This window comes from Malaya genurostris, chromosome 3 (assembly GCF_030247185.1).
Source record: "Malaya genurostris strain Urasoe2022 chromosome 3, Malgen_1.1, whole genome shotgun sequence".
Taxonomy (NCBI): domain Eukaryota; kingdom Metazoa; phylum Arthropoda; class Insecta; order Diptera; family Culicidae; genus Malaya; species Malaya genurostris.
In genome coordinates this window covers 181,418,349-181,442,026 of record NC_080572.1, presented here as the reverse complement: position 1 = coordinate 181,442,026, position 23,678 = coordinate 181,418,349, and the positions used below count along the sequence as shown (strand labels likewise).

The 23,678-nt window shown below is 36.9% G+C and overlaps 1 protein-coding gene across 1 annotated transcript; it reads right to left on the bottom strand.

The window, feature by feature from the left end:
- Positions 1 to 1,630: 1,630 nt before the first annotated feature.
- LOC131436938 (uncharacterized) lies at positions 1,631 to 22,889 on the bottom strand. The gene is made up of 3 exons (XM_058605939.1): positions 22,603 to 22,889; positions 19,029 to 19,163; positions 1,631 to 3,162 (listed from the first exon to the last, which is right to left on the bottom strand). The coding sequence occupies exons 1-3, from the start codon at positions 22,675 to 22,677 to the stop codon at positions 1,891 to 1,893; spliced, it is 1,482 nt and encodes a 493-aa protein (XP_058461922.1). The 5' UTR covers positions 22,678 to 22,889; the 3' UTR covers positions 1,631 to 1,890.
- Between the last annotated feature and the right edge of the window lie 789 nt (positions 22,890 to 23,678).

The window sequence follows — 23,678 nt, the reverse complement described above, 5'->3', positions numbered from 1 at the left end:
CCCGGAACTGGAAGTCGGATCCAGATGAAACTCAATAGAAGCCTCTGGAAATGTAAGGCATTTCATTTTAATCTAAGTTGAAGAGAATCGGTTGAGCGGTCTCTGAGAAAATCAAGTGCACTTGTTTTCTTTTTTTGCACATGTTACCCCGTTACTCCCGAACGGAAAGTTCGATCCTGGTAAAATTTAATTGAACCCTATAGGACCAAGAGACCTTTCATTTGAGTCTAAGTTTGAGTGAATCGTATTTAGTATCTCCGATAAAATCGAGCACACATTATTGTTACGAACACACAACAGACATTTTTCGTACTCGATGAATTGAGTCAAATGGTATATGACACTCGGCTCTCCGGGTCTCGGTTCAAAAGTCGGGTTTCACAGTGATCGCATAGCCTTTTTATATAAGAAAGGTAAAAACACTGATTTGAAAGTCCCTTCGAACAAAATTAGCTTAGCATAGTTTTGCTTAGTTGTTTAGTTGAGATTCCCGGAGATGATGAAAAAAGATATTACTCGCATTTGGGGCTGTTTGCTTATTATATTATTATCTCTGAAAGAGACCGAACCCAGTGCTGTCAACTGTTTTTTTTCCAAAAATCTGTAGTTTTCGGAAAAATCTATCTGTACAATATCTTTCTCGAAAAATCAAATATCGATTTAGTGCGGCAACTGATTTTGCGATCAAAAAAAAAAAAAAGGTCGCTCGACCTGGTTTACCCCTATGGAATCCAACACAAAAACTGAAAATCGGTATTTATCTGTATGAAAATTGAAATATCGGTATTTTGAGAGAGTATTCCTGTATCGAGTCCAAAAATCGGTATAAATACCGAAAAATCGGTATAGTTGGCAGCGCTGCATTGACCTCATGTTTATGTACAGAGCCGCCGAGAGGGGATGGGAAAAGGGAGGAATTCTCTCGGGTCTGGACTTTTCGAAGATTCAAAGTTGTTTTTTCATTCTTCATTACAAATCAAAATTTCAAAAATTGAAATAAATTTGGTTTGCAAATTTGTTAAAATAATGTAATTGAAAAAGCTCTTGATTCGATAATATTCCCATTCTCACAATGTTTTTACCTTTTTTAATTCTCATTTCTCACGTGGGCCGTAATATTGCAGTCCCCTGGGCTCGAATTTTTTCTCAGCGGCTCTGTTTATGTATGCCAATTAATGTCATTGATAATTTTCTGTGTTATTGGAATTTGTTTTTATTTGTTCAAAACAACTACTTTACGAACGTCATATTTTTTCTACCGAGACCACGCTCACTTTGCTAAAACCCAAGAAATTCCATCAAATTTTACATGAATCTACTTACCTTTATCGTAATTAAATACTGGAACATCATAAGTAATACACGAAATCGTGTTTTAGTGCTAGTCTATTTTTCGTTGGATTTTGATTAAAAAATTACCTAAGTTGTTGTCAATTTTTATTATAGGTTTTGGAGCCCAAATAATTAGTTGTTCGAGTTTCTACTCGAGTATGACGGAAACCTTCAAACAATTCAAGATAGTTCAATCTTTGGGTAATTTTTTGCAAATTTTTATTGTTTTCACTTTTTGTTGCAAAGGTCAATTCACAGCTATAGACTTTTTGTTGGACACTGATAAAAAAAGTATAACTGATTTCATGGTGACTGCCCCGTCATATCAAATAAATCAAATCATTGCATCCGAAATAGTAAACCTGACCTCGGTAGGCATCACAGAAGATTCGACTTTGATTGATTTGATACCAGACTTTATTTTCTCGAGCGCTAATAAATTAGTTTACTTAAATCTAATACACTATCAATGCCTCTCGGGGAGACGACCTACGGTGGTGGTTGGTTCACAAGATTGCGGCCAGCGAAAGAGAACCTCCCCGCCGTTGTCACCGTTCATCACGTGGAAATTGCATCGGCTTTGAAAAGGAACGTCTTCCTTCGACGCAGTGCTGGCGAAGGGACACCTTTCCGGAGATCTGCCACCGTTGAGACGATGAATTCGGGTAGATTGATTCTTGATGGCTCTGCTGCAAGTCGCTCGGCAAGTGTGGCCGCTATCAAAGGATGAATTTCGTTTGATGTTTGATGGTTCGCTGCTTGCGATGCAGTTGCCACTACCGATGTTGATTGTTCAGTTTCTTCCGGTTTCAGTACTTCCGCAACTGGTTCATTCGCGGGGTTGTTTTTGTGTTCGTCAATCGAACTTTCTACATTAAACAGTTCACCAACCTTCTGTTCGCTTTCTTCTTCACTGTCGTCATTAGGTTCGATTTTGGTAACGGAATTATCCAAATGAGGCTGATGTACAAATCCATCATTAATTGAATTTATTTCCGGCTCTGTCACAATAATTGCGACATCCGTTGTATCCAACGGTTTCGTATTAATTAAATCAGTCACCACTTCATCGTTGGTATTCAAGCTCGATGCAGCTAGTTCTACTTCTTGGAAGTCATGAATTATGGGTTCAGGTTCTTCTACGGTTTGGATATTGTTCTGCAATGACGATTGTGAATCATCCAAAGATTCATCGGCACTACCGCTGACTACTTGCTTATCGTTGTTATCCAGAACAATCTCGTTGGTTGCAGGATTTTGTGTATTTTCTTCTTCTAGTTTCGATTCTTTGTCATGGTTGTCGGCCTCTCGATCCTCGTCACTGATTTCCACTTCCTGTGTGCTATCTGTAATTTCTAAAGTAGCTTGATTTTCAGACGCGGTGGAAGAATCGTCCGCTTGATCTATCACTTCTTGAGCAGTGTTCTCACTTTCACTTTCCTCAACCGGATCGAAAGTGTCGGCATTCAATTGATGATTATCGATGACATTGAAGAAATTGTCACTAACCGGCATTAATACCGAACCGGCTGGTTGTTCATCGTCAGCCGCGTCAGTAGCGTCCGGTTTTTGTGATTCCTCCGGAGCAACCAGCTCCTGGGAAGGAATTGAAGCAACCGTACTAGTTTGAGTAGAAAGTTTTCCAGCATCACCGGTGTTTTCGCTTTTTGTGTTAGTATTTCCTTCGGAATCCGGAAAGAATGAAGCCGAATCCTCACACGGGAATCCTAGATGGCCATCGTGCACGCAGGTTTGGTACATTTGGCTGAAGACGGTTTTCTCAGCACAAATGAAACTGAAGCGGGCCCGGTCTTGGCATCGATGAAAAATCTGTGAAAGTACGATAGAGTCGGTGTTAAAAGTATTAATAAAATTGTTATGTCCGAGAAACTAATTGGTATAAGAAATGTATCTTATGCAGTACAATTTAATATATAGATGTAAAAAGTGTTTTTGAACGGTAATCGCATAGTACATTTTCTTGATTTTGTTTGAAAAATTTATTACCTAGACCAATTTAATTGAACCACACATAAACCAATTCAAATGATCACTTCCCAAGTAGCAAATGTAACTTATCGAAATTTAAAAATGTTCTACAATTGTTTTAGAATTATTATTTATGTTATCTATGTTCAGAAAGATTTTTAAACATATTAAAATTGATTGTCATTGTAAAGTTTCACAATACTGCCGAAAAAATCATGGTAGAACTACTTTCAGTACGTCTAAATCAACTATGCATCAGATCACCAACTTGTCCATATTGCACTAACAGTTGTAGAAGTTCTGCAAAAAATTTCGCATCGTCATGTAAAATGGAAGTAACTACACCAAGTGTGCAACTTATAAAAAAATTCCAAATGGCTGTCATAATTGTATTGGACACAAAATATGTCGAAATTATTATTAATCTCTTGTGGAGGAAAAATTAACAAAATTATACTCTCCCCAAGATAAAAATTGATAAGCCGAATTAGAACCTTACTGTGGAAAAACAGTTTCTGTTAAATCTGCATAGTTTTGGCTGCCTCATAAAATTGTAGGTCAGTGTGAGTAATTTTCTTCGTTTTTAGAAAAACAATGATATGAAATCCAAAACTTACAAAAACGTTATGCAAGATTTATCTTTTTGAAATAAAAACAAAACTTACAAAGATTAGAATATTATCATAAATGTTGTGGAAATACAACATTACATACGCAATAAAAACAAAACTCAATAAGAACAATTGTGTTTGGTTTTCATCTTGCTGAAAAAATGAGCAGATCTGACATCACTTGTGAACGAAAAGTAAAGTTCATCAAAGTTACTCTCATGATACTGTTTGTGCAACTTGTTTGTACAACTCCAACACATGGGCTTGCCAAAATAACACCTACAGTGCGTATCACAAATGTCGGGCCCGTTAAGATGAATTTTTATACTGTATCGTAATTCAACTAGTTTGTTCAAAATAAAAACAAAACGTATAATATTTCTCTCTAAAATATTCACATGTTAAAGTATCCCGTTATTTAGATAATATAAATCATTACGTTGCGTGAACCATTTTCTATTCAACTCACTGTTACCATCGATGCCATATTGGAAAAGATTGAAGAAAAATTCATATCGACATTTTTCAGGTTCAATAAAACATTAGTTTGATCAAAACCGTCTGGAAATTTTAAGTATGTTTGAATATACGTATTTTAAACACCATTCCGATGATTCTCTTTAAAAATAATAGATTGTTATTTTCACAGAAGTTGGTGTACAATCATCAAAACACGTTAATTCAAAGGCGCTTGAAAATTTCATGCGTACGAATACATGTTTCACCATAAAAAAGCAGTTCGTTGTCGATTTTTTATTTACAAAAACACGAAAGATCAATTCTACAACATGTAGCATTATCATTTTTCATGTGCAGGTTATTTTACAAGATACATGTTTGTGTTAAGTACAGTTGTTTTGAAAATCAAATGTGAAACTTATTTATTAGAAATTAGGTTTTTTATGTTTTTGTAAACGTCATTCCATTTCTTGTTTACATTAGATAGTAGTTTTCACGAGTTTCACAATTGTTTTATCGCTGATTTTATTACTGCCTCTGTGATGGGATCGACGTATGAGTTTTGCATCAGTTGTATAATCATTGTGAATAAATATTCGTAATAGAGGAGAACTTAAAGATATGTTGAACAAAACAGAAAATTGTGCTTTTTCCATAACACAACAGTTACTAGAATAGTAATATAAACTTACTTGATAAATTGCACAATCAGTAGAAAAATACAGGACAGCAACTTAACATGCTACTTGGGATTTTTGCCTTTCTTATATAGAAAGGCTATGCAATCACTGTGAGAACAAATTTTTTATTCGACGAGATCGCAAAGTGTCTGCTTGAGTAACGTATATATGCACTGTATGGATGACTAAACAGATATTCAAATGATTGGTCTTATGGTTCCATAGTAGATCTGCTATCAGATTTATCCTGATCCGACCATCGGATCCGAAACTACAGAGCGAAACGACAGAAGTACTCTCGCTTTTCTCGTAGATGGCTGAATGGAATTTTACGAGCTTAGATTCAAATGAAAACTCTTATGAACCCACAGACTGCTATTTAATTTTATCTGGATCTGATTTCCAGCTCTAAAATTACAAGTTTTGAAGGCATTATTTAACTTCTTAATATTGGTCAGTAAATCAAACTAATCGGATGCAGACACCGAAATGGAACTCCAAGCTAAATGAGAATTACAGGGCGATGCGAAAAAAAAAGAATTATAGCACTATGAAATATACACCAGTTGAATCGAAAATTTGATTGAGAACCATCAACGATGTAAAATTAAATTCGAATTTGTACTAAAAAAACTTTTTTAATCCACCTAGTGTTGATGCCCTTCTCATATTACATATATTTTCAAACTTAAATAGAATCAAAAACATTCTTTGGTATGAATCCATCACCTTTTCAGTTTTTCAACAGTCATGTCAAGTAAATATAGATTTAAATGTGGCTATAGCACGCCGTGCGCTAGGCGGTGGCGTTTTCTTCTTCCGTACCAGCACGTACGGATGCGTACCGGTTTTGCATCATTTTATATGACAATTTGAAAGTTTTAAGATCGCCCTATAATTTCTGGGTGAAATTGCACACATTTAAGAAGCTGAGAGTTTTTCTTTGAATCTTTGTTTTGTGAAATTCGGTTTAACCGTTCCTGAGAAATCGAAGTGAGTTCCGCTTTTGAAGCTTTGCTTCACTATTACCAGTGCGTTCGGAAGCGTAGATCGAGTACTAGTAGTCTCAAAGTAAATTTATATATCCACTAACTAACAAGGTCTGCCAACTAGACGAATTTACTAGTAAATTTTATAAAAATTTGCACCTCGTTTCGCCATCACTGTTGAAAAAATCCTCATAAAATTGAAAAAAATGTCACTTATTGCACTGTAATACCGGAACCAAAAGTCGGGTGTGGAGCAACTTTTCGGGGACTTTTTAAAGAGTCAGAACTTTCATTTGAATCTGAGTTTGTAAAAACCGGTTTGTCATTATTTGTCACATACACACATACATACGTACATACATACACACACACATACTCACATGCACACACACAGACATTCGATCAGTTCGTCGAGCTGAGTCGAATGGTATTGTATAGCCTTTCTATATGAGAAAGGCAAAAAATGATCGAGACTGCATATTTAAATTAACGCTTAGTTTAGCTATTGAAGTATATAGAAAAATAACAAGGCGGGTGGGTAATGTCAGAGACATAACTGGAGGACTTGAATACGAATATAACTGACATGCTTCTTTCACACTTTCACACACACGTGAATTTTGCAACAAACAATGTTGTAGTTGTTTTTATTTATAGATTTACATACTCAGCTGAGGAAAACTTTGCATAGCTCTTTGAATATATTTTATTGGTTCAAAAAAGTTCTAAATTTGAATTCAGATCCTTAATCTAGCTCCAGAATCCAAGGAATTCAGGAAATAAATTCTGGTTCAGAAGTCAGTTCAAAAATTCTGATTCGGAACTCAGATCTTAATTATAGTGTCAGAATCCAGATCTACAATTCATATCTTGAATTTTGTTTCAGAATCAGAATTCTGGATATGGATTCTGAAATTGAATTAAGGTATTAATATCAGTTCCAAAATCGAGAAACTAGTTCCAAAAATTTATTTTCAGAATCTAGGAAGAGGATTCAGTTCCAAAGTCTTAAGCTACGATCAGACTAGCCAGTTTATCTGTCACAGTTTATCTGCCACAGACAAGTAATTTTTCGGCAGTTTATATTTGGTCTGGCAATGTGATTACACTATTCACAGTTAAATGACTGCAACAGTCAAGTTTGACTGCCGACAGTCAATACTTTGACAGTTGTTATGTTTGACTGTGACAGACTTTTTGAGCATGTCTGTATTGTGATTACATTGATCAGACAAATCAAACTGGTTACAGACTTAAATATAGGGACTGGGCTGTTTATTGCAGTTTTTCTGCACAAAGTGATCACTTTGGAAGAAAGTTTGTGGGGCAGAGAACTTTTCACGGAATATTGCATTATGATAAAATATCGATCTGATCTCACAAACGGAAGTTCGTTGCGTTGCTACTTGGTGTGTTGTGTTTCGAAGAAATTAAAGAAGGAATATAAATGTGCTCCGGTTTTTTTTATCTTTTTTATAAATATCAAAAATAGGTATAGAAATCACTCAAACTTTAGAAAATTTTTCCGAGGCCCGGAGGTTATTATTTTAGACAATTTCAAATACTGAACTTTTCCACAGTTTTTAAAAATGTGAAACCGAAGCTCTTCGATGTATATAAAAATCATTTATTACCCAAATATGAAGTGAGCGGGTTTTTGTTAAAATGAAACGTTTATTTTGAATGAGAAAAAAAAGTCGAAATAGTGACCATCTTTCTAGCAATTTGTGGATACCTTGAGAATCAGACATCCCATTTTCGACTTCTTCGTAAGAATTGAAATGGTGCAAAGTCAATGCGTGGCTATTCGATAAAAACAAATGGTAGTCATTTCATTTAAATTCATATTTCATTTCAAGATATTTCATCTTTGGTTGTTCTGTTTGTTATTTCCTATCTTTATCTTGGTTTTCACTGATTTAGTGTCGTTTGATACAAATAGTATTCGGAAATAAATGAATACGACGGTGAGGGAGAAGCTCCCAGTCAAGTGCTTTGATTGTATCCTTCCTGAACTTTGAAACTGATTTTGATTTGACTCTGCAGTATTGTTCTTCAAATGCAAGCATAATTCTAATGCTTTCCCCAAATCATCTCCTTCTAATACAAAATTCGACCATTTTTAAATTATGAAAATATACGATGTTGTCTGTTCTATGACTATGATGTATATTTTATATGTTTAGCAGATGTCATAATAACAATTGAGATTCTTTCACATCATATGTTCATTATCTACACGTTTGTGTCTTAACGCTCACATCATACTGGTATATCTGCTATTACTAAAAATCCAGAGTGGCACCAAGATCGAAAGCGTGAAAAAATATGTTTCGCAATTGTTAAGTATTTTTCACGCAACAGATACATTTTCAATAAATTGTAAATGGAGTGGTAGATTCAAAAATCAAATGCAATAAAAATCCATAGAATCATCCTACCTCCGTAAATATGACAATTGAAGAGTTAAGATTTTGGGAAGGTTGTCTCCAGTCCAAGCTCTTTCAAACATGGTATAACGGTATGAATTCGTTTTGGGGCAGAGTTCAGATTTTGACAGATCCACAATTTTATTACCAAACGCTTTGTAATCAATTCAATTATCGAACTAATGAACGAACGATAAGCTATTGGAAATTCGGTAAATACTTACAAAATCTAGAAAAAAATTTCAAATAAGTACATTTTCTGTTACCGTTCAGAATTTTTTAATTTGGAGTAGTTAATACTTTTTTCATTAATTCATTATTTAATGTTTCATAATTATTTCATCCAAGTACAAAGCAAAACGTTCCAGTACTATGCTTCTGGAGATCCATTGCACTTTATCGTGAAGGAGGAGCTCGGAAAATTCAGTAGTAATTTCTATTAGTAATTCGCATAAGCATATTTCGCGATAAGCTTCATTATTTCCACCGGAAATGACGACATTGACAACGCGGTTCGGTGAGAAGTTAGTACACGTGGTTAAGCGATAGAATTGGGGTCCAATACTCGTTAATCGATTTCGATCGATTTTAAGTACTTTTTTGTAAAATAAACAATATTTGTGTATAAAACTAAAGAGCCACAGCATCATATGCGAAGAGCCTTTGGCTATTCCCGGCTTTTTGTTCCTGAAATAGTGATCATATACTCAAAAATGGAACTCACTCACATTTCGTAGAGGTCGATTGACCGATATTCACAAATTTAGGTTCAAATAAAAGGCCAAAACTCCCGAGCTTCTGAACTTTGCGCGGATGCAAGTGTTTAAAATTTCAGTTTTGCCATTTCTAAAATTATAAGTATTTAAAACTTAAACCGTCGTTTAAAGTACGATGGCCGAATCATATAAAATCTTATAAAATTGACTAAAATCAATACAGTTTGTAAGTCATGTTAACAGATGGTCATTCGAACCGACTTCATTTACACCGGTTGCAGAAGTACCTCCAATAGCAAAACTGTTTCATTTTGTTGGTTGTTGGTTGTTTTTTTTTTTTTTTTCATAAATACGTTTATTTCATAGGCAATATACATAAGTTTTTCTTCGCCGTGGCATCCACAATACATAGTAGTTTAAACCTAATACATTTCGAATATCATATTAGTATGTTGGTACTCATTAGTTAATCTAAACACTGTTTTTATCAAGCGAGTTGCTATTTTAATTACATTAAATAAAATACATTTATTTTGTACATGATCTTATAACTATTTCAGGATTGTTTGTATCAGTTCACCACTTATATTCAATATCCTATAGTTGGCTATTGGTTGAACTCATGGAAGAGAAAACAGTTTAACATAAAATAAAATTTAAATTGGAACTCCAATGGATTTAATGAAATGATAAAGAAGTTTCATGTATGGAAGGTCACGACAAGCAAGAATGTCGCGAACTGGGACATTGGATAGTCTACCTTGGGTACGCAAGGAATTTATTAGTTGAGATCTGACATCACGAAACTCCACGCATGTCCAAACAACATGGTCAATATCGCGGTAACCTTCGCCGCAAGCACAATGATTAGTCTCGGAAAGTCCAATTCGAAGGAGATGTGCATCTAACGTGTAGTGATTGGACATGAGTCTGGACATCACACGAATGAAATCTCTACTCACATCCAGTCCCCTGAACCATGCCTTTGTCGATATTTTAGGAATAATTGAGTGCATCCACCGACCCAGATCATCTTTATCCCAAGAAGCTTGCCAGCTGGCAAGTGTTCTTTGGCGAGACGCGCTATAGAATTCGTTGAAAGCAATCGGTCTCTCATAAATTTCACCCTCAATAGCACCACGTTTGGCTAAAATATCGGCTCTTTCATTGCCTGGAATGGAGCAATGAGCCGGAACCCAAACTATTGTGATTAGATAATTATTATTCAATATGTCGTTCAGACACTGTTTTATTTTACCCAAGAAAAACGGTTCATTTTTGCCAGCAGCGTTTGAGCGAATGGCTTCAATTGCACTCAGACTATCTGTGAAGAGGAAATAATGGTTTGGAGATAATGTGACGATTACATTCAAGCTATAATGAACTGCTGCTAACTCTGCTATATAAACAGATGCAGGTTCTTGAAGCTTGAATGAGGCCGAAACATTATTGTTGAACATACCAAACCCTGTCGCTTCTTCCATTCGCGATCCGTCCGTGTAAAACATTTTCTCAGAGTTAATATGTCTGAACTTACTTGAAAATATTTTTGGGATTTCCATAGAGCGTAGGTGGTCCGGGATTCCACGCACTTCGCGCTGCATGGATGTGTCGAAAAATAAAGTTGAGTCAGGTACATTTAGGAGGCTGACACGGATAGGAATATATCTTGAAGGGTTGATTTCCTGTGACATATGGTTAAAATATACTGTCATGAATTTTGTTTGAGATCGAAGCTCGACTAGTCGTTCGAAATTATTAATTACCATGGGATTCAGCACATCACATCTTATTAGCAGGCGTGATGAAAGCTCCCAAAATCGATCTTTTAATGGAAGAACTCCCGCCAGAACTTCAAGACTCATTGTATGTGTCGAATGCATGCAGCCTAAAGCAATTCGCAAACAACGGTACTGAATTCGCTCAAGTTTGATAATATGGGAATTTGCAGCGGAACGAAAACAAACGCATCCATATTCCATCACTGAAAGTATCGTTGTCTGATACAATTTTATTAGATCTTGCGGATGAGCACCCCACCAAGACCCTGTTATTGTTCGAAGAAAATTTACTCTTTGTTGGCATTTCGTTATCAGATACCTAATGTGTCCTCCCCACGTGCATTTGGAATCAAACCACACCCCGAGGTATTTGAAAGTCAAAACCTGTTCGATTATTCTTCCCATCATATGAAGCTGAAGTTGCGCGGGATCATGCTTTTTTGAAAAGACGACCAGCTCTGTTTTCTCCGCAGAGAATTCGATACCAAGATGAACAGCCCAAACGGACAATTTATCTAAGGTATCTTGCAATGGTTTATGCAGATCAATAGCTTTGGATCCAGTAACTGAAACCACGCCATCATCTGCCAATTGTCTTAGTGTACATGGGGTTACTAGACAGCTGTCAATGTCATTCACGTAAAAATTATAGAGGAGCGGACTGAGGCATGAGCCTTGCGGGAGACCCATGTAGCTAATTCTGATTGTTGCCAAATCGCCATGTGAAAAATGCATGCGTTTCTCTGACAAAAGGTTGTGCAAATAATTATTTATAACCGCTGGGAGTCCATGTTGGTGGAGCTTGTCTGAAAGAACATCAATGGAAACTGAATCAAATGCTCCTTTAATGTCTAAAAATACAGATGCCATTTGTTGCTTTTGAGCGAAGGCAATTTGGATGTCAGACGAAAGTAATGCAAGGCAATCATTCGTCCCTTTATTTCTACGGAAGCCAAACTGAGTATCTGACAACAAACCGTTCGTCTCGACCCAAGTGTCGAGACGTCGTAGAATAATTTTTTCGAACAATTTTCTGATGCAGGACAACATCGCAATGGGTCTATATGAGTTGTGATTGGAAGCTGGTTTCCCCGGCTTTTGAATGGCGATAACTTTCACTTGTCTCCAGTCAGGTGGAACAATATTTTGCTCAAGAAACTTGTTGAACAATTCCAACAAACGTCTTTTTGCGAGGTCGGGCAGATTCTTCACCAAGTTGAATTTAATTCTGTCTAATCCAGGAGCGTTATTGTTACAAGACATGAGTGCTATGGAAAATTCCATCATTGAAAAGGGGCTATCAATGGAATCATCATTTGAAGAAGACTCCCTAACAATGCTATGCGTAGGAACGGAATCTGGACAAACTTTCCTCGCAAAATCAAATATCCATCGATTCGAGTACTCCTCACTCTCATTTCCTACGTTACGATTCCTCATTCGTCTGGCCGTATTCCAAAGAGTGCTCATTGAGGTTTCTCTTGACAAACCTTCCACAAAATGTCTCCAATAGCTGCATTTCTTAACCCGAAGTATGTTCTTGTACTTGGTTTCTAAAACCAAGAATTTTTCAAAATTCTGAGGAGTTCCTCCTCCTCGTTTTAAAAACGTCTTGAAAGCATTTTGTTTCGCGTGTTTAGCATCTGAGCACTCTTTGTCCCACCAAGGATTTGGAGGTCTTCTGTTAGACGATGGACCAAGAAATCGTTTGGTTTGGGCTTGTTCTGCGGCCTCCAGAATCGAACAAACGAGGAAGTCATATTCTTCAAGTGGGGGAAGCTCTTCCATTGAAGTTAAGACACTTGAAATATTACTTTGGTATTTAATCCAGTCAATATTTTTTGTCAAATCATATGGAATATTAACTGAATTAGCAATGCCTTTGTTACTGCTAATTGAGATGATGATTGGTAAATGATCGCTACCATGTAAATCAGGAAATACTTTCCAGGTGCAATCTAGTCGAATTGAAGTCGAACAAAGAGATAAATCTAATGCACTTGGACGTGCAGGAGGTCTTGGGATCCGTGTCATGCTACCCATATTTAGTACCGTCATGCTAAAATTGTCGCAAATATTATATATTAGAGATGATCTGCTATCATTGTAAACGGAACCCCACATCATTCCGTGCGAATTGAAATCTCCTAAAATCAAACGTGGAGCAGGAAGGGCTTCGACAATTTCATTAAGCTGTCGTTGTCCAACTTGAGCTCTTGGAGGAATATATACCGAAGCAATGCAAATGTCCTTTCCTTTAATGTTTATTTGACAAGCAACAACTTCTATACTAGAAGTCGAAGGAATGTTTAATCTATAAAAGGAATAACATTTCTTAATTCCTAAAAGCACTCCACCATACGGGGAGTCTCTGTCGAGACGTATAATGTTAAAGTCATTAAAATTTAAGGCTATGTTTGATGTAAGCCATGTTTCGCACAAAGCAAATACATCACATTTTTGACTATGCAACAAAACTTTAAATGAATCAAGTTTTGGCATGATGCTTCGACAATTCCACTGCAGGACAGTGATTGAATCATTTGCGGCGGATGATAAATTATCCATCAAATGATACAAAACCTGAAAGAGCTGGCCATTGAGCTGATAACTGTTTCAAAAAAGTTCTAGCTATTGGAAGGAATGCTGTTATGATGGTCTTTAGAGGTTCAGAAATATTGAATGCAGCGAAAATCCATTCTACAATTTCCGAAAATTTCAGTAATCCTGTTGGTGAATGTGAAATGGAGCCCACTGGATTATTGTCTTTTCTTGAGCTAGTTCCTGGATTGGTTTGTGAATTTGACAAACCAGGAGGCACAGTTTTTGGTTTTAAATTTGGCTTTTTAGCTTTAACACGGGGATCTTTTTTTGAAGGTATAATTTTAGGTGTCTTTTTTGGTATTTTGTGGTTTGTTAATCTCCTCTTAACAGACCCTTGAGGAGTGACAAACGAGGTATCTTCACTATTTCCGTCAGAGTCAGATTCCTCTGGCTCCGCAAGATTTGAAAAACCGTTTTCGGTTTCCAAAGGGGAGACATGTATGACCGTTTTGAGCATTTCTGCATATGTGCGCTTAGACCGTGCTTTTAAAGAAAGCTTCATTTTGTCTTTACGCAGCTTAAATGCAGCGCACACTGAAAGATCATCATGAGGGCTTTCCCCACAATAAACACATTTTTCAACATCTTTATCGCAAAGATTATCCTTATGAGGCCCTTGACATTTGATACATTTGGACTTATTACTACAGTAAGTAGCTGTATGTCCGAATTTTTTACAGTTCGTGCAATTCATAACATGCGGTACGAAAAGCCGAACAGGAAGACGAATTTTATCGATATAGACATGGCTAGGCAATGCAGATCCGGCAAATGTTACGCGAAACGAATCTGAGGGACGATAAGACTTTTTTCCATCGACAATAGATGCTGAGTACAATTGTTTGCACTCGAGTATCTTAACTCCCTCAAGCATGGAGTTTTTAAAACGGCCAACTCCATTTTTAAGTAAATCATCTGCTGTCAGACTTGCTTCAGTCACAACACCGTCAATTTCTACCTCCTTCGATGGAATGTAAACTCGATATTCAATAGCAAATAATTTACAGGTTACAATATCGTTTGCCTGTTTCAAGTCGTTAACTACAACTCGAATTTTATCTCTATTAACCTTACAGATTTCTTTAACTTCAGAGAAATGTGATGTCAAATCCTTTGTAATTTGCATCAAGTTTAAAATCTTTTCTTTTTTTCGAAGATAGACTATCCATGGCCCAGTGGTACCCTGTGGATAATGTTTAGCCCTCGGAGTATTTAAACTTTTACTAGTATCCGGAATCGGATTCGGATGATCTTCCATGAGATCATCCATTACATTAAATTTTTTTTGTAAATTAATAATACCAAAATAAAAACTTATGTTTAGTAAAATTTCAGATATAAGAAATAAAAAATAAATTAAATTAAATCTACCTTGTAGCTGATGTCTCTGTTCCTTTATCGTGAAGAACGACGTGAAGCTCTTCCAACGATTTCCAATTGGCAGTCTTTTGCTGTTTCCAATTGGCAGTCTTCTGTCGTTTACTGCTATCTCAGTTGCTCTGCCGTCGTTGTGAACACCACTGCACTTGCTGTACCTGACCCCAGGTACAGTGCTTTTGCTCTTGGTGGCGATCAAATGCGATGCTTGCAGTGTAGCACCTCGCGATATATGCCGTCTCTTTTGATCCTACGCAGCGTACAAATTCTGGTACCTGGTAGATCAGCACTGGGTTGCTTTAGCACCTCTGTGCCTTTGCACCCCTTCGTCTTCGCACCTTTATGCGATGGCACCTCTGTGACTCGTCACTTCTATGCTCTCGCACCTCTGTGTTTCTACACCTCTGTGCGTATGAACGGGATGGCCTTCGTTGCTAGCTTTCCAGTCGGGAAACGCCCCGAATATTGCGTTTGCTATGGGCAGTTTAACTACCTGAAGCTTAGAATTGTCTCGGTAGCAGCCGTTAACTCACGAGCCAGTACAATCGAAACACAACCTCTTCGCTTGAATGGTTTTTACTGAATGGTTGTTGGTTGTGCTAATTATTATTTTTTTTTCAAGAAGCAAAAAAAAATATTGAGGAAAATCACGTGTACTCACTTCTCACACTGGTGCTGGAACTTTTTGCTTTGTGTTTGGATGAAATAAACAAGTTTTTGGTTGTCATAGAATCTGTGGCAGACAACTTCTGCACAACAGTTTCAGAAACAGTCAAATTTGTCTGTACAGTCATCAACTGTTTGTCTGTCGACTATGATCACACTGTGATTACATTGTCACAGATAATGTGCACACTTTGACTGCATACAGATGGACAGTCAAGCCGATTTTGACTGCTTGCAGACAACTGCGAACCGATTACACTATGATACAGTCAAACTGCACAAGTTTGTGCAGATAAACTGGCTAATGTAATCGTACCTTTAGTTTTAATTTTTCAACCTGTATATTAAAACTAAGTTCTGACACTAAATTCTAAACCCCCATCCTCCCCGTATCTTTGCCATCTCTACTGTCAACTTATAAGATCTTTTTTTGCTGACTCTAGCTTCTTTCGCTCCCCTTCCCCCTGTTAAATTCATTTTATACATCAATACTTCTCTCTGTTTCTATCTTTCTCGTCTACAAAATTATCGCAGGGTTTTCGTGATCCCGCGGATCCACACGGACAGAAGGATGCGTCCACCATCGATATGTGCCTGAGCATTTGAAGCATTATACCTTTGTTGTTGTTGATGTTGGTGGAAGGTTCTCACCACGAAGTCCCATCTAACGCATCGGAAGAAATGATCGACGTATTAGCCAACTTGTCGATACCGGTCGACGAACTACAGCACATTTAAAAACAACTACTCAAACGCTGAGTACCTCATACTCAATTCCTAACGATATATAAAAACGTCAAAAATTGAGTAGTTACACGCTTAGAAAAAGTTATTCAAAGTTTGAGTACTAGTTACTCATTTTCAAATGATACATGGAAACGTCAAAAATTGAGTAGTTATCATCAATGATATTGAGTAACTCCTACTCTAAATTTGAGTTTAACGCGAAATCTCGTTTTATAGTTACTATTCGCATTCGCGATAAGTCTAAAAGTTGTAATAACCATTTGTAGCAACAGGTTGTATTTTTTGTTAGTGAGACGCGTATTTCGAGGGTGAGTCGATCAACACAAACGGTGTTGTGTCTGCAAAAACCGGAATGATCAGCTTCGTGTTGTGCTTTAGAATGGAAACGAATATGCTCAAATGTCATTTATGAGGAATAAGTGTATGATTGGTGCCTGAGCATAACACACTACTCCAAGCGACCACCACTGATATAGTATTGAGTTCAATTATTTAACATTTTAATACAATACACTCAGAAAAGGAACAATTTTTTTGCAAATTTGGTATACGTGAAATAAAATTTCACACAAAATTTGAGTGATAGTTACTCTATTTTTGTACATGTACGAATAAAGTATTACTCAGTAAATGAGTAGATTTTACCCAAATATCGTTTCCAGTGGAAGAACTCAAATTTGAGTAACTTCGGAGTTACTCTAAATTAGAGTTGTTCCACTTTTTCTGTAGATGAGTGAGATCTTACTCATTTTTGAGTAACTATTTTTAAGCGTGTACCTTTAATAATAATGAGTATCTTTTATTCTCAATTCAAAGTTATTACGTAACGAATCATTTTTGGATAACTATTCCAAAGAATCGTCGAAAAGATGAATGGTAATTTTCTGAAACAAATTGAATATCAGACGAGCAGCTGATTGTGCTACGAATATGGTTATTCATATCAGAGATTCAAAAGTTTGAAACGGCACGAAAATGTTCATCCATTATTCGTGGAAGCACAGTGACGTATCTAGGGGGCGAAGGGGCACTCGTCCCGGGCGCAACGTTTTTAGGGGGCGGTAAACCAATCCATGGGATCTTTTTTTTTGCTCGCCCAAGTCATCTTTCCGGAGATGTAGTTCGGCTTCTTTTACTCAATAAACACTCAATAAACTATGGAGGCGTAAATTTCTTATTTTGCCCCGGGTTCCAAATTTCCTCGGTACGCCACTGTGGAAGCACAAGCTATGAATCAATGATAGTTCGACCGTCCCACGACAAAAGGGCCTAACTGCAAATGAGAGCCTCTCTTTGTTTACTTTCTCTTTTGATTATTACGGAGCCATTATTGCAAATTCTCTAAAGTTTCTAACATAAATCAAAAGCTTGTAGTTTTACCTTGAAAGTTTTGCGAAGAGTAAAGCATCAAATATAAAATCAGTTCGGCAAATCGCGAAAGAAAATGTAAACAAAGAGAAACTGTCATTTGCAGTTAGGCCCTTTCGTCGTGGGACGGTCGAGTTGATGATAACGATGAACAGACTAACATATTAGTTTCAGAATTAATTTCTAACAGTCAGCGTTCCACTTGTTTAAACATTCATCGAAGTTTCTGGTGGGCGTTATCGTAATGAAAACATGATTAATTGAAACAATAGATAATAAATACAGGATTGCGAAAAGGACCTGACACATTTTGTTTTCTGGCTACACTGGAACTAACCAAGGGAGGGCGAAACCGAGCACATGTTTTTGAAACTCACGAATAGTTGTAACCTACGACTGTTTCTTCAAAAACGAGTTTTAATTAAAAAACGCGGTGCTCAATGATGCAAAACTACTAGACGAAAATAAACCGGAGAAGTAATGTTTCTGTATCAGAAACCCTTTTCCATTGAATTTGACATTCAGCTTAACAGAAGTCAGTATCTGCATAGAACTACGTTTTGCTCAACTAAAAAATTGAGTGAAATTTGATAAATTCATGGTTCAATTGCATGTAATTCAAATTATCAGTAGCAATTTTGGTGCGGATTTACTCACAGACTGCGTAAATACCATATAATTTCGAATTTATTAAAATTATATATTACTTTAAATTTGAGCATTTTTTGGTTCATATTTAAATAAGATTTTACTCAAATATTCGTTAAAGTGGAGTTAAGAGTTTTTTAGAGATGTTCCACTTTTTCTGAATGTTTTTACAAAGATTTCGGCAGACCTGACATCACTGGTTCTAAAAGTAATAAATATATCGATGCTCAGTAGTCTTTGCTCAAGAATTAGATTTAAAATTGAACTGTATTTTGGTTCAATGGTGTTAAACCTAAGTCCAAAACTGACATTAATCCAACGGCTTGATAGAAGTTAAAGCGAAAACTGAGTTGGGTTCGGCATCAAATGATAATGACATAAGATTGTTGACAGAGATCAAAATTTCGATTATTTATTGGACTTGAGAATTTCAAGAGAAGCCAGAAAAGGGAAAATAATCGTACGGGAATCGCGCCTACCTTTTTAAATTCCAAAAAATATAAACCCTTTTTATTCTAGACAAACATGATTTAAGAATATCCCAAAAGAATTCATAAATATATTTCATTGTCGCCTTCGGACCATTTCGGAAAAGAATTAATCGACATGTACCTGCAATACTCATAACTAACCTGACAGTCATTATCAATGTCAACGTAGAATCCGTCGGTTCGATTCGCACACACAAATGAATGGTTAATGTCATCACGTATTTCCTCGGCACCGGCTGGCAGCACGTACGAGTATGCTTTCACTGCTTGTTTGCTCTGGAATTAATTTAAAGAAAAAGAAAATGCTCAAATAAAGCGCACCAAAATCAGAGTGTTAAAATGTCATAAAATAGTTTTCTATTGGGTCTAGTCCAAACCTGCACCTGTCGTTTGTTGTAATAATGAAATGGAAACTTTTCACTGCCGACACGCACTGTCATCTGTTTTGGATGTTGCGTGAATAGTAAACATTGATGACCTAACACATATTGCATATTGCATGAATATTTTCACGTCTATGGGAGGCAAGTGTAATACTGGCCCTAGCATTGAGAATGAATAGATGGTATCTAGATAAACAAATATTAGCAAAAACAAAAGATTGTAGATTTACTAGAACAGTAAAAACTAGTTCTAGTAATTCTAAATTACGTGGTTTATGAACGGTCCCCAAACGAAAAAATGTATAGGCTCGGTGACCGACAGTTAATAGTTTTGCAAAAACATACTCTCGACTGCTAAAACTTATGTCGTTTTCGTTTTTAAATTGCACTACACCGGTATAGCGAAAACTGCACCTAAACCGTTCGTTTTTACCAAATGCACTACACCAGTGCAAAAACTTATGTTGTTTTCGTTTTTAAATTGCACTACACCGGTATAGCGAAAACTGCACCTAAACCGTTCGTTTTTACCAAATGCACTACACCAGTGCTACACTTTTTATGCACCGATACCACCGGTGTAGCACTCATCGAAAGTTTGGTCATAAATCAAATAAACATACATTTCCCACTGTACGGTGACACTAACAGCACCTCTATTGAGAAACGGGTGTACTTTTCCATTAGCTACTGTGGTTGTGTTAAATGCGCAGACAACTTTATGCATGCATTTTAGGAGCATTTATGCACCCATTCTCCACCAGACGGTGCTTTTGCTGTCACGGGTTGCTCAATTACATTACTATTACACTGGGAAATCTATGTTTATTTGATTTATGGTTTGGTGTAGCTCTGTGCAATGGAATCGTTAATTGTAGTCAATGGTTACTGTTTATATTTTTGTTCGTTTATTCATGCCTCAGTGTAGCACTGCACCGGTGTAGTGCAAATTAAAAACGAAAACGCCATTATTTCGACAGCGCCATCTAAGTTTTATTAGGGGAGTTCGAGGCAAAGCGGGAACCCTAATCACAGACTAACAGACATGACAGTATGAGTAAATTCTTATAAAAATAATTTTTCGTGATGCACTAGTTCCACCTATATTGTACTGCGCGAACTATTTACTATCTGTACACCCCTTGTGTTATGTAAAAGTTTTTTTACTAGTTGGTTTCCCCTCGTTTGTCAACACCGATCAGCTGCTTGCAGGGATGCCTGATTTCATCAGAATATTTGAAAATGAATCGTCACAATAAATTATTTGATTACGTTGATAATATATTTAACTTTTTTCGCGATGTTGGAAGGTAACCATTTATTTGACTCAACGTTGTTCATCTAGACTATTTTTTATTGTGTTGGTAGTTTTCACCCGAAATTAAGTGGCGGAAGACCAGAAGCAAGTAAATATTGTAACAAAACGGGTTCGATTTTGTATTGCGTTGGATGATGAGAAGTAGGCACAATTATGTATATAGTTTTGGCAATATGTATTAAATCTGTATCCTGCATGAAATTCGCATGGACGTATACAAATCAATACATTACAGGTAATTCTGTATGAATGGCAACTCTGTTGGTAAATGAAAAAAATAAACACAGTCTAGATGATAGACAGGATGTTTTTGATAGGGTAACGTGGCGCCATCGTGACACATGTGAGTACTGTCCCAAATAAAGGAATATTCGAAATGACCGTTAAAATGATTGAAGAATCTAATTTGAGTGTCCTGTCTGTTAGTCTGTGCCCTAATGGCCAACGAATTATCTTTATATTATCGAATAAAATTTATTCATAAAAAAATTGTACATTTCCTTTGATCGATAAACTAATAATAAAAGATAATAATAATCTGTCAATACTATACATACTGTAAACGAAAATGTTCATTTCTCCCCGTCTTATTTCACGAGCGAGTCAAAGTTTAAGTCCGAATTAGCGATGGTGGTGGACCCTCACATCTTTTGGCAAACAACGGGATTGTTCAGTGATGGCCTGCTTCGGCCCGGTTTAGGTTAAGTTAGAAGGCTCGGTTACAAGGTTAGGTAAGTTAGAGAACTTGTCTCAGAAAATAGATGCTTTGAATCTCTTCACGTTGCCCCTTCCCACTTTGCCACGAATGTCATTTTTACAATTAAATATGCATTATTTGCAAATTAAATATGCATCATATAACAGCTCGATTCTACGCTACATTTATTCAGTGAAAAATCTGCCCATGGTAGATGGCGTAGTGACATACGGGAGTCACCGAGAACTCATCGCTTTGCCCACTTTCCCTTTGCCCTGCATTCCCTTATTTGAACCACCATACTTTTTACACAGATTGCTATGCCGAACTCAACAATAATACGTTTTCTCTCCTATTGAAACCGGCAATAATTGTTCTTTAACTTAAACAGAATCTTGGGTGCTACAAAGACAACAGAGACCAGATTCCAGACCAAAATCATGAACACGAGTGAACTTCGGAAACATGTTTGGCAGACACGAGTGCTTCGAAGCAGCCTAGGCAAGCTCAATGGTCAAGCCATCGGTTTTCAAAGATTGTCATGACAAACTTTTCGTGGTTTAGCTCGAAAACGAGCTTTTGTTCAACAGTAAGTATGAATATATTTTATTTTAGCGATCGAAAGCCGAAATCACTACGAAACGGTTTCACACGAAGCGAAAAACATATTTTAAACGACAGAGCGCCAGCAGGCAAAAGCATCACGACCATGGCTCCAACATATTCGCTCGAGTTGATTTCTTCTGTTCTTCTCAACAATACAAAAACCAAATATATAACATATCAATATGGATCACTCTTGCGATTCACGAGGGACATCACAGTGGCAAAAAAGGTTACTAGAACACTACAAATATTTTATGCACATATGATCAGCACACTGAATCAAACAACCCCAAATATATAAAATATTTCTCTATATGCATTGTGCGAAAAAAGCTGCAAAGAATGTGTACGAGCGGTATGCGGTTGATTCAAGGAATTCTATGTCAGAAGCCAATTGAATCACGACGAATCGCAAAATCGGCGAAGGATGAAATGGAAATTATAAGAAAGAGAAGAAAGCTGAGAATATTGTCCCGGGAACGGCTTTGATGAAGGGCGTCCAACGCAAATAACGAACATTATATTGATGTAAAAGTAAGCTCGAAAATGAAAGCGATTTTACAATTTCCAAAACGTACATAAGACGTGTATGGTGAAGTATTCGATAGTTCCTAATGCAAAATCACATAAGAAGGCAATATCGTCGATTATAATCCGAAATTGGCAAATCAATCACTAGTGTCCTGTATCAAAGCTGTTCTCATCACTTACACGAATTGGAACTGTTCTTGCTTGACACGATCCAAGCACGAGTGCAACCACTATTAATGATGTTATGCGGCACATAATTTCTCCACTTCCGTCTGTTCTTGTTGGTGTAGATTTAAATTACACTTCGCCGGCACTTCTGATCCTTAACACTATTTGGTGTGTGTACAAATAGCCACTCTACTGGATCCAGCCAGTATTAAGTACCAAAGTATGATCACAGCACAAAAATTCCAAAATTCCTGTATCTGCCGCTTAGTCTGGTGGCCAACATTATTATGTGCGGAAATTTCGCCAAAGAAATCAATTTATAGTGAAATTTGTTTGGTACTCACACAAATGTAACCATCGTGGAACCACTCGCCATATGAGTTCGGCACAACGTTGAACACAAATACGACCACCGGGGTCCCAAGTGAAGTGAATTACCTAGCAGGTGCTACCGGTTGATTATTCCGAGCCATCCCTTGCCGGTCGAAGCCGGCAAACTGTACACAACTCACACCCAAATCCAAAATGCATGACGTGGTGGAGCATGCTGTGACACATGTTAATGAGACAGAGAAGAATTGCAGTAGCTGAATGTTGATAAGTTAGAAAGAAGAGAGGAATTTTTCGAATGCCAGGTTCAACTAAGACATTTTCAACCAAAGTCATGGTTTTCGTTTTGCATTTTGTGGAACTCGTCAACACATGGACCACATTTCGGCGAAGGGGTGGAGACTTTGCACACGCAAGATAATGCGTCCCCATGGAAATTGGTCCATCTGCGCAAATGGTGAATGAGTATGTCCTAAACTTGAAACTGGTATTTTTTTATCAAATATTAATTTAGTGTTACGGGTCAACGCTACGAAAGATTATTTCATCGTCTTCAGGGTAGAACCACAAACTAACAAACATGACAGTATGAGTAAATTCTTATAAAAATAATTTTTCGTGATGCACTAGTTCCACCTATGTTGTACTGCGCGAACTATTTACTATCTGTACACCCCTTGTGTTATGTAAAAGTTTTTTTACTAGTTGGTTTCCCCTCGTTTGTCAACACCGATCAGCTGCTTACAGGGATGCCTGAT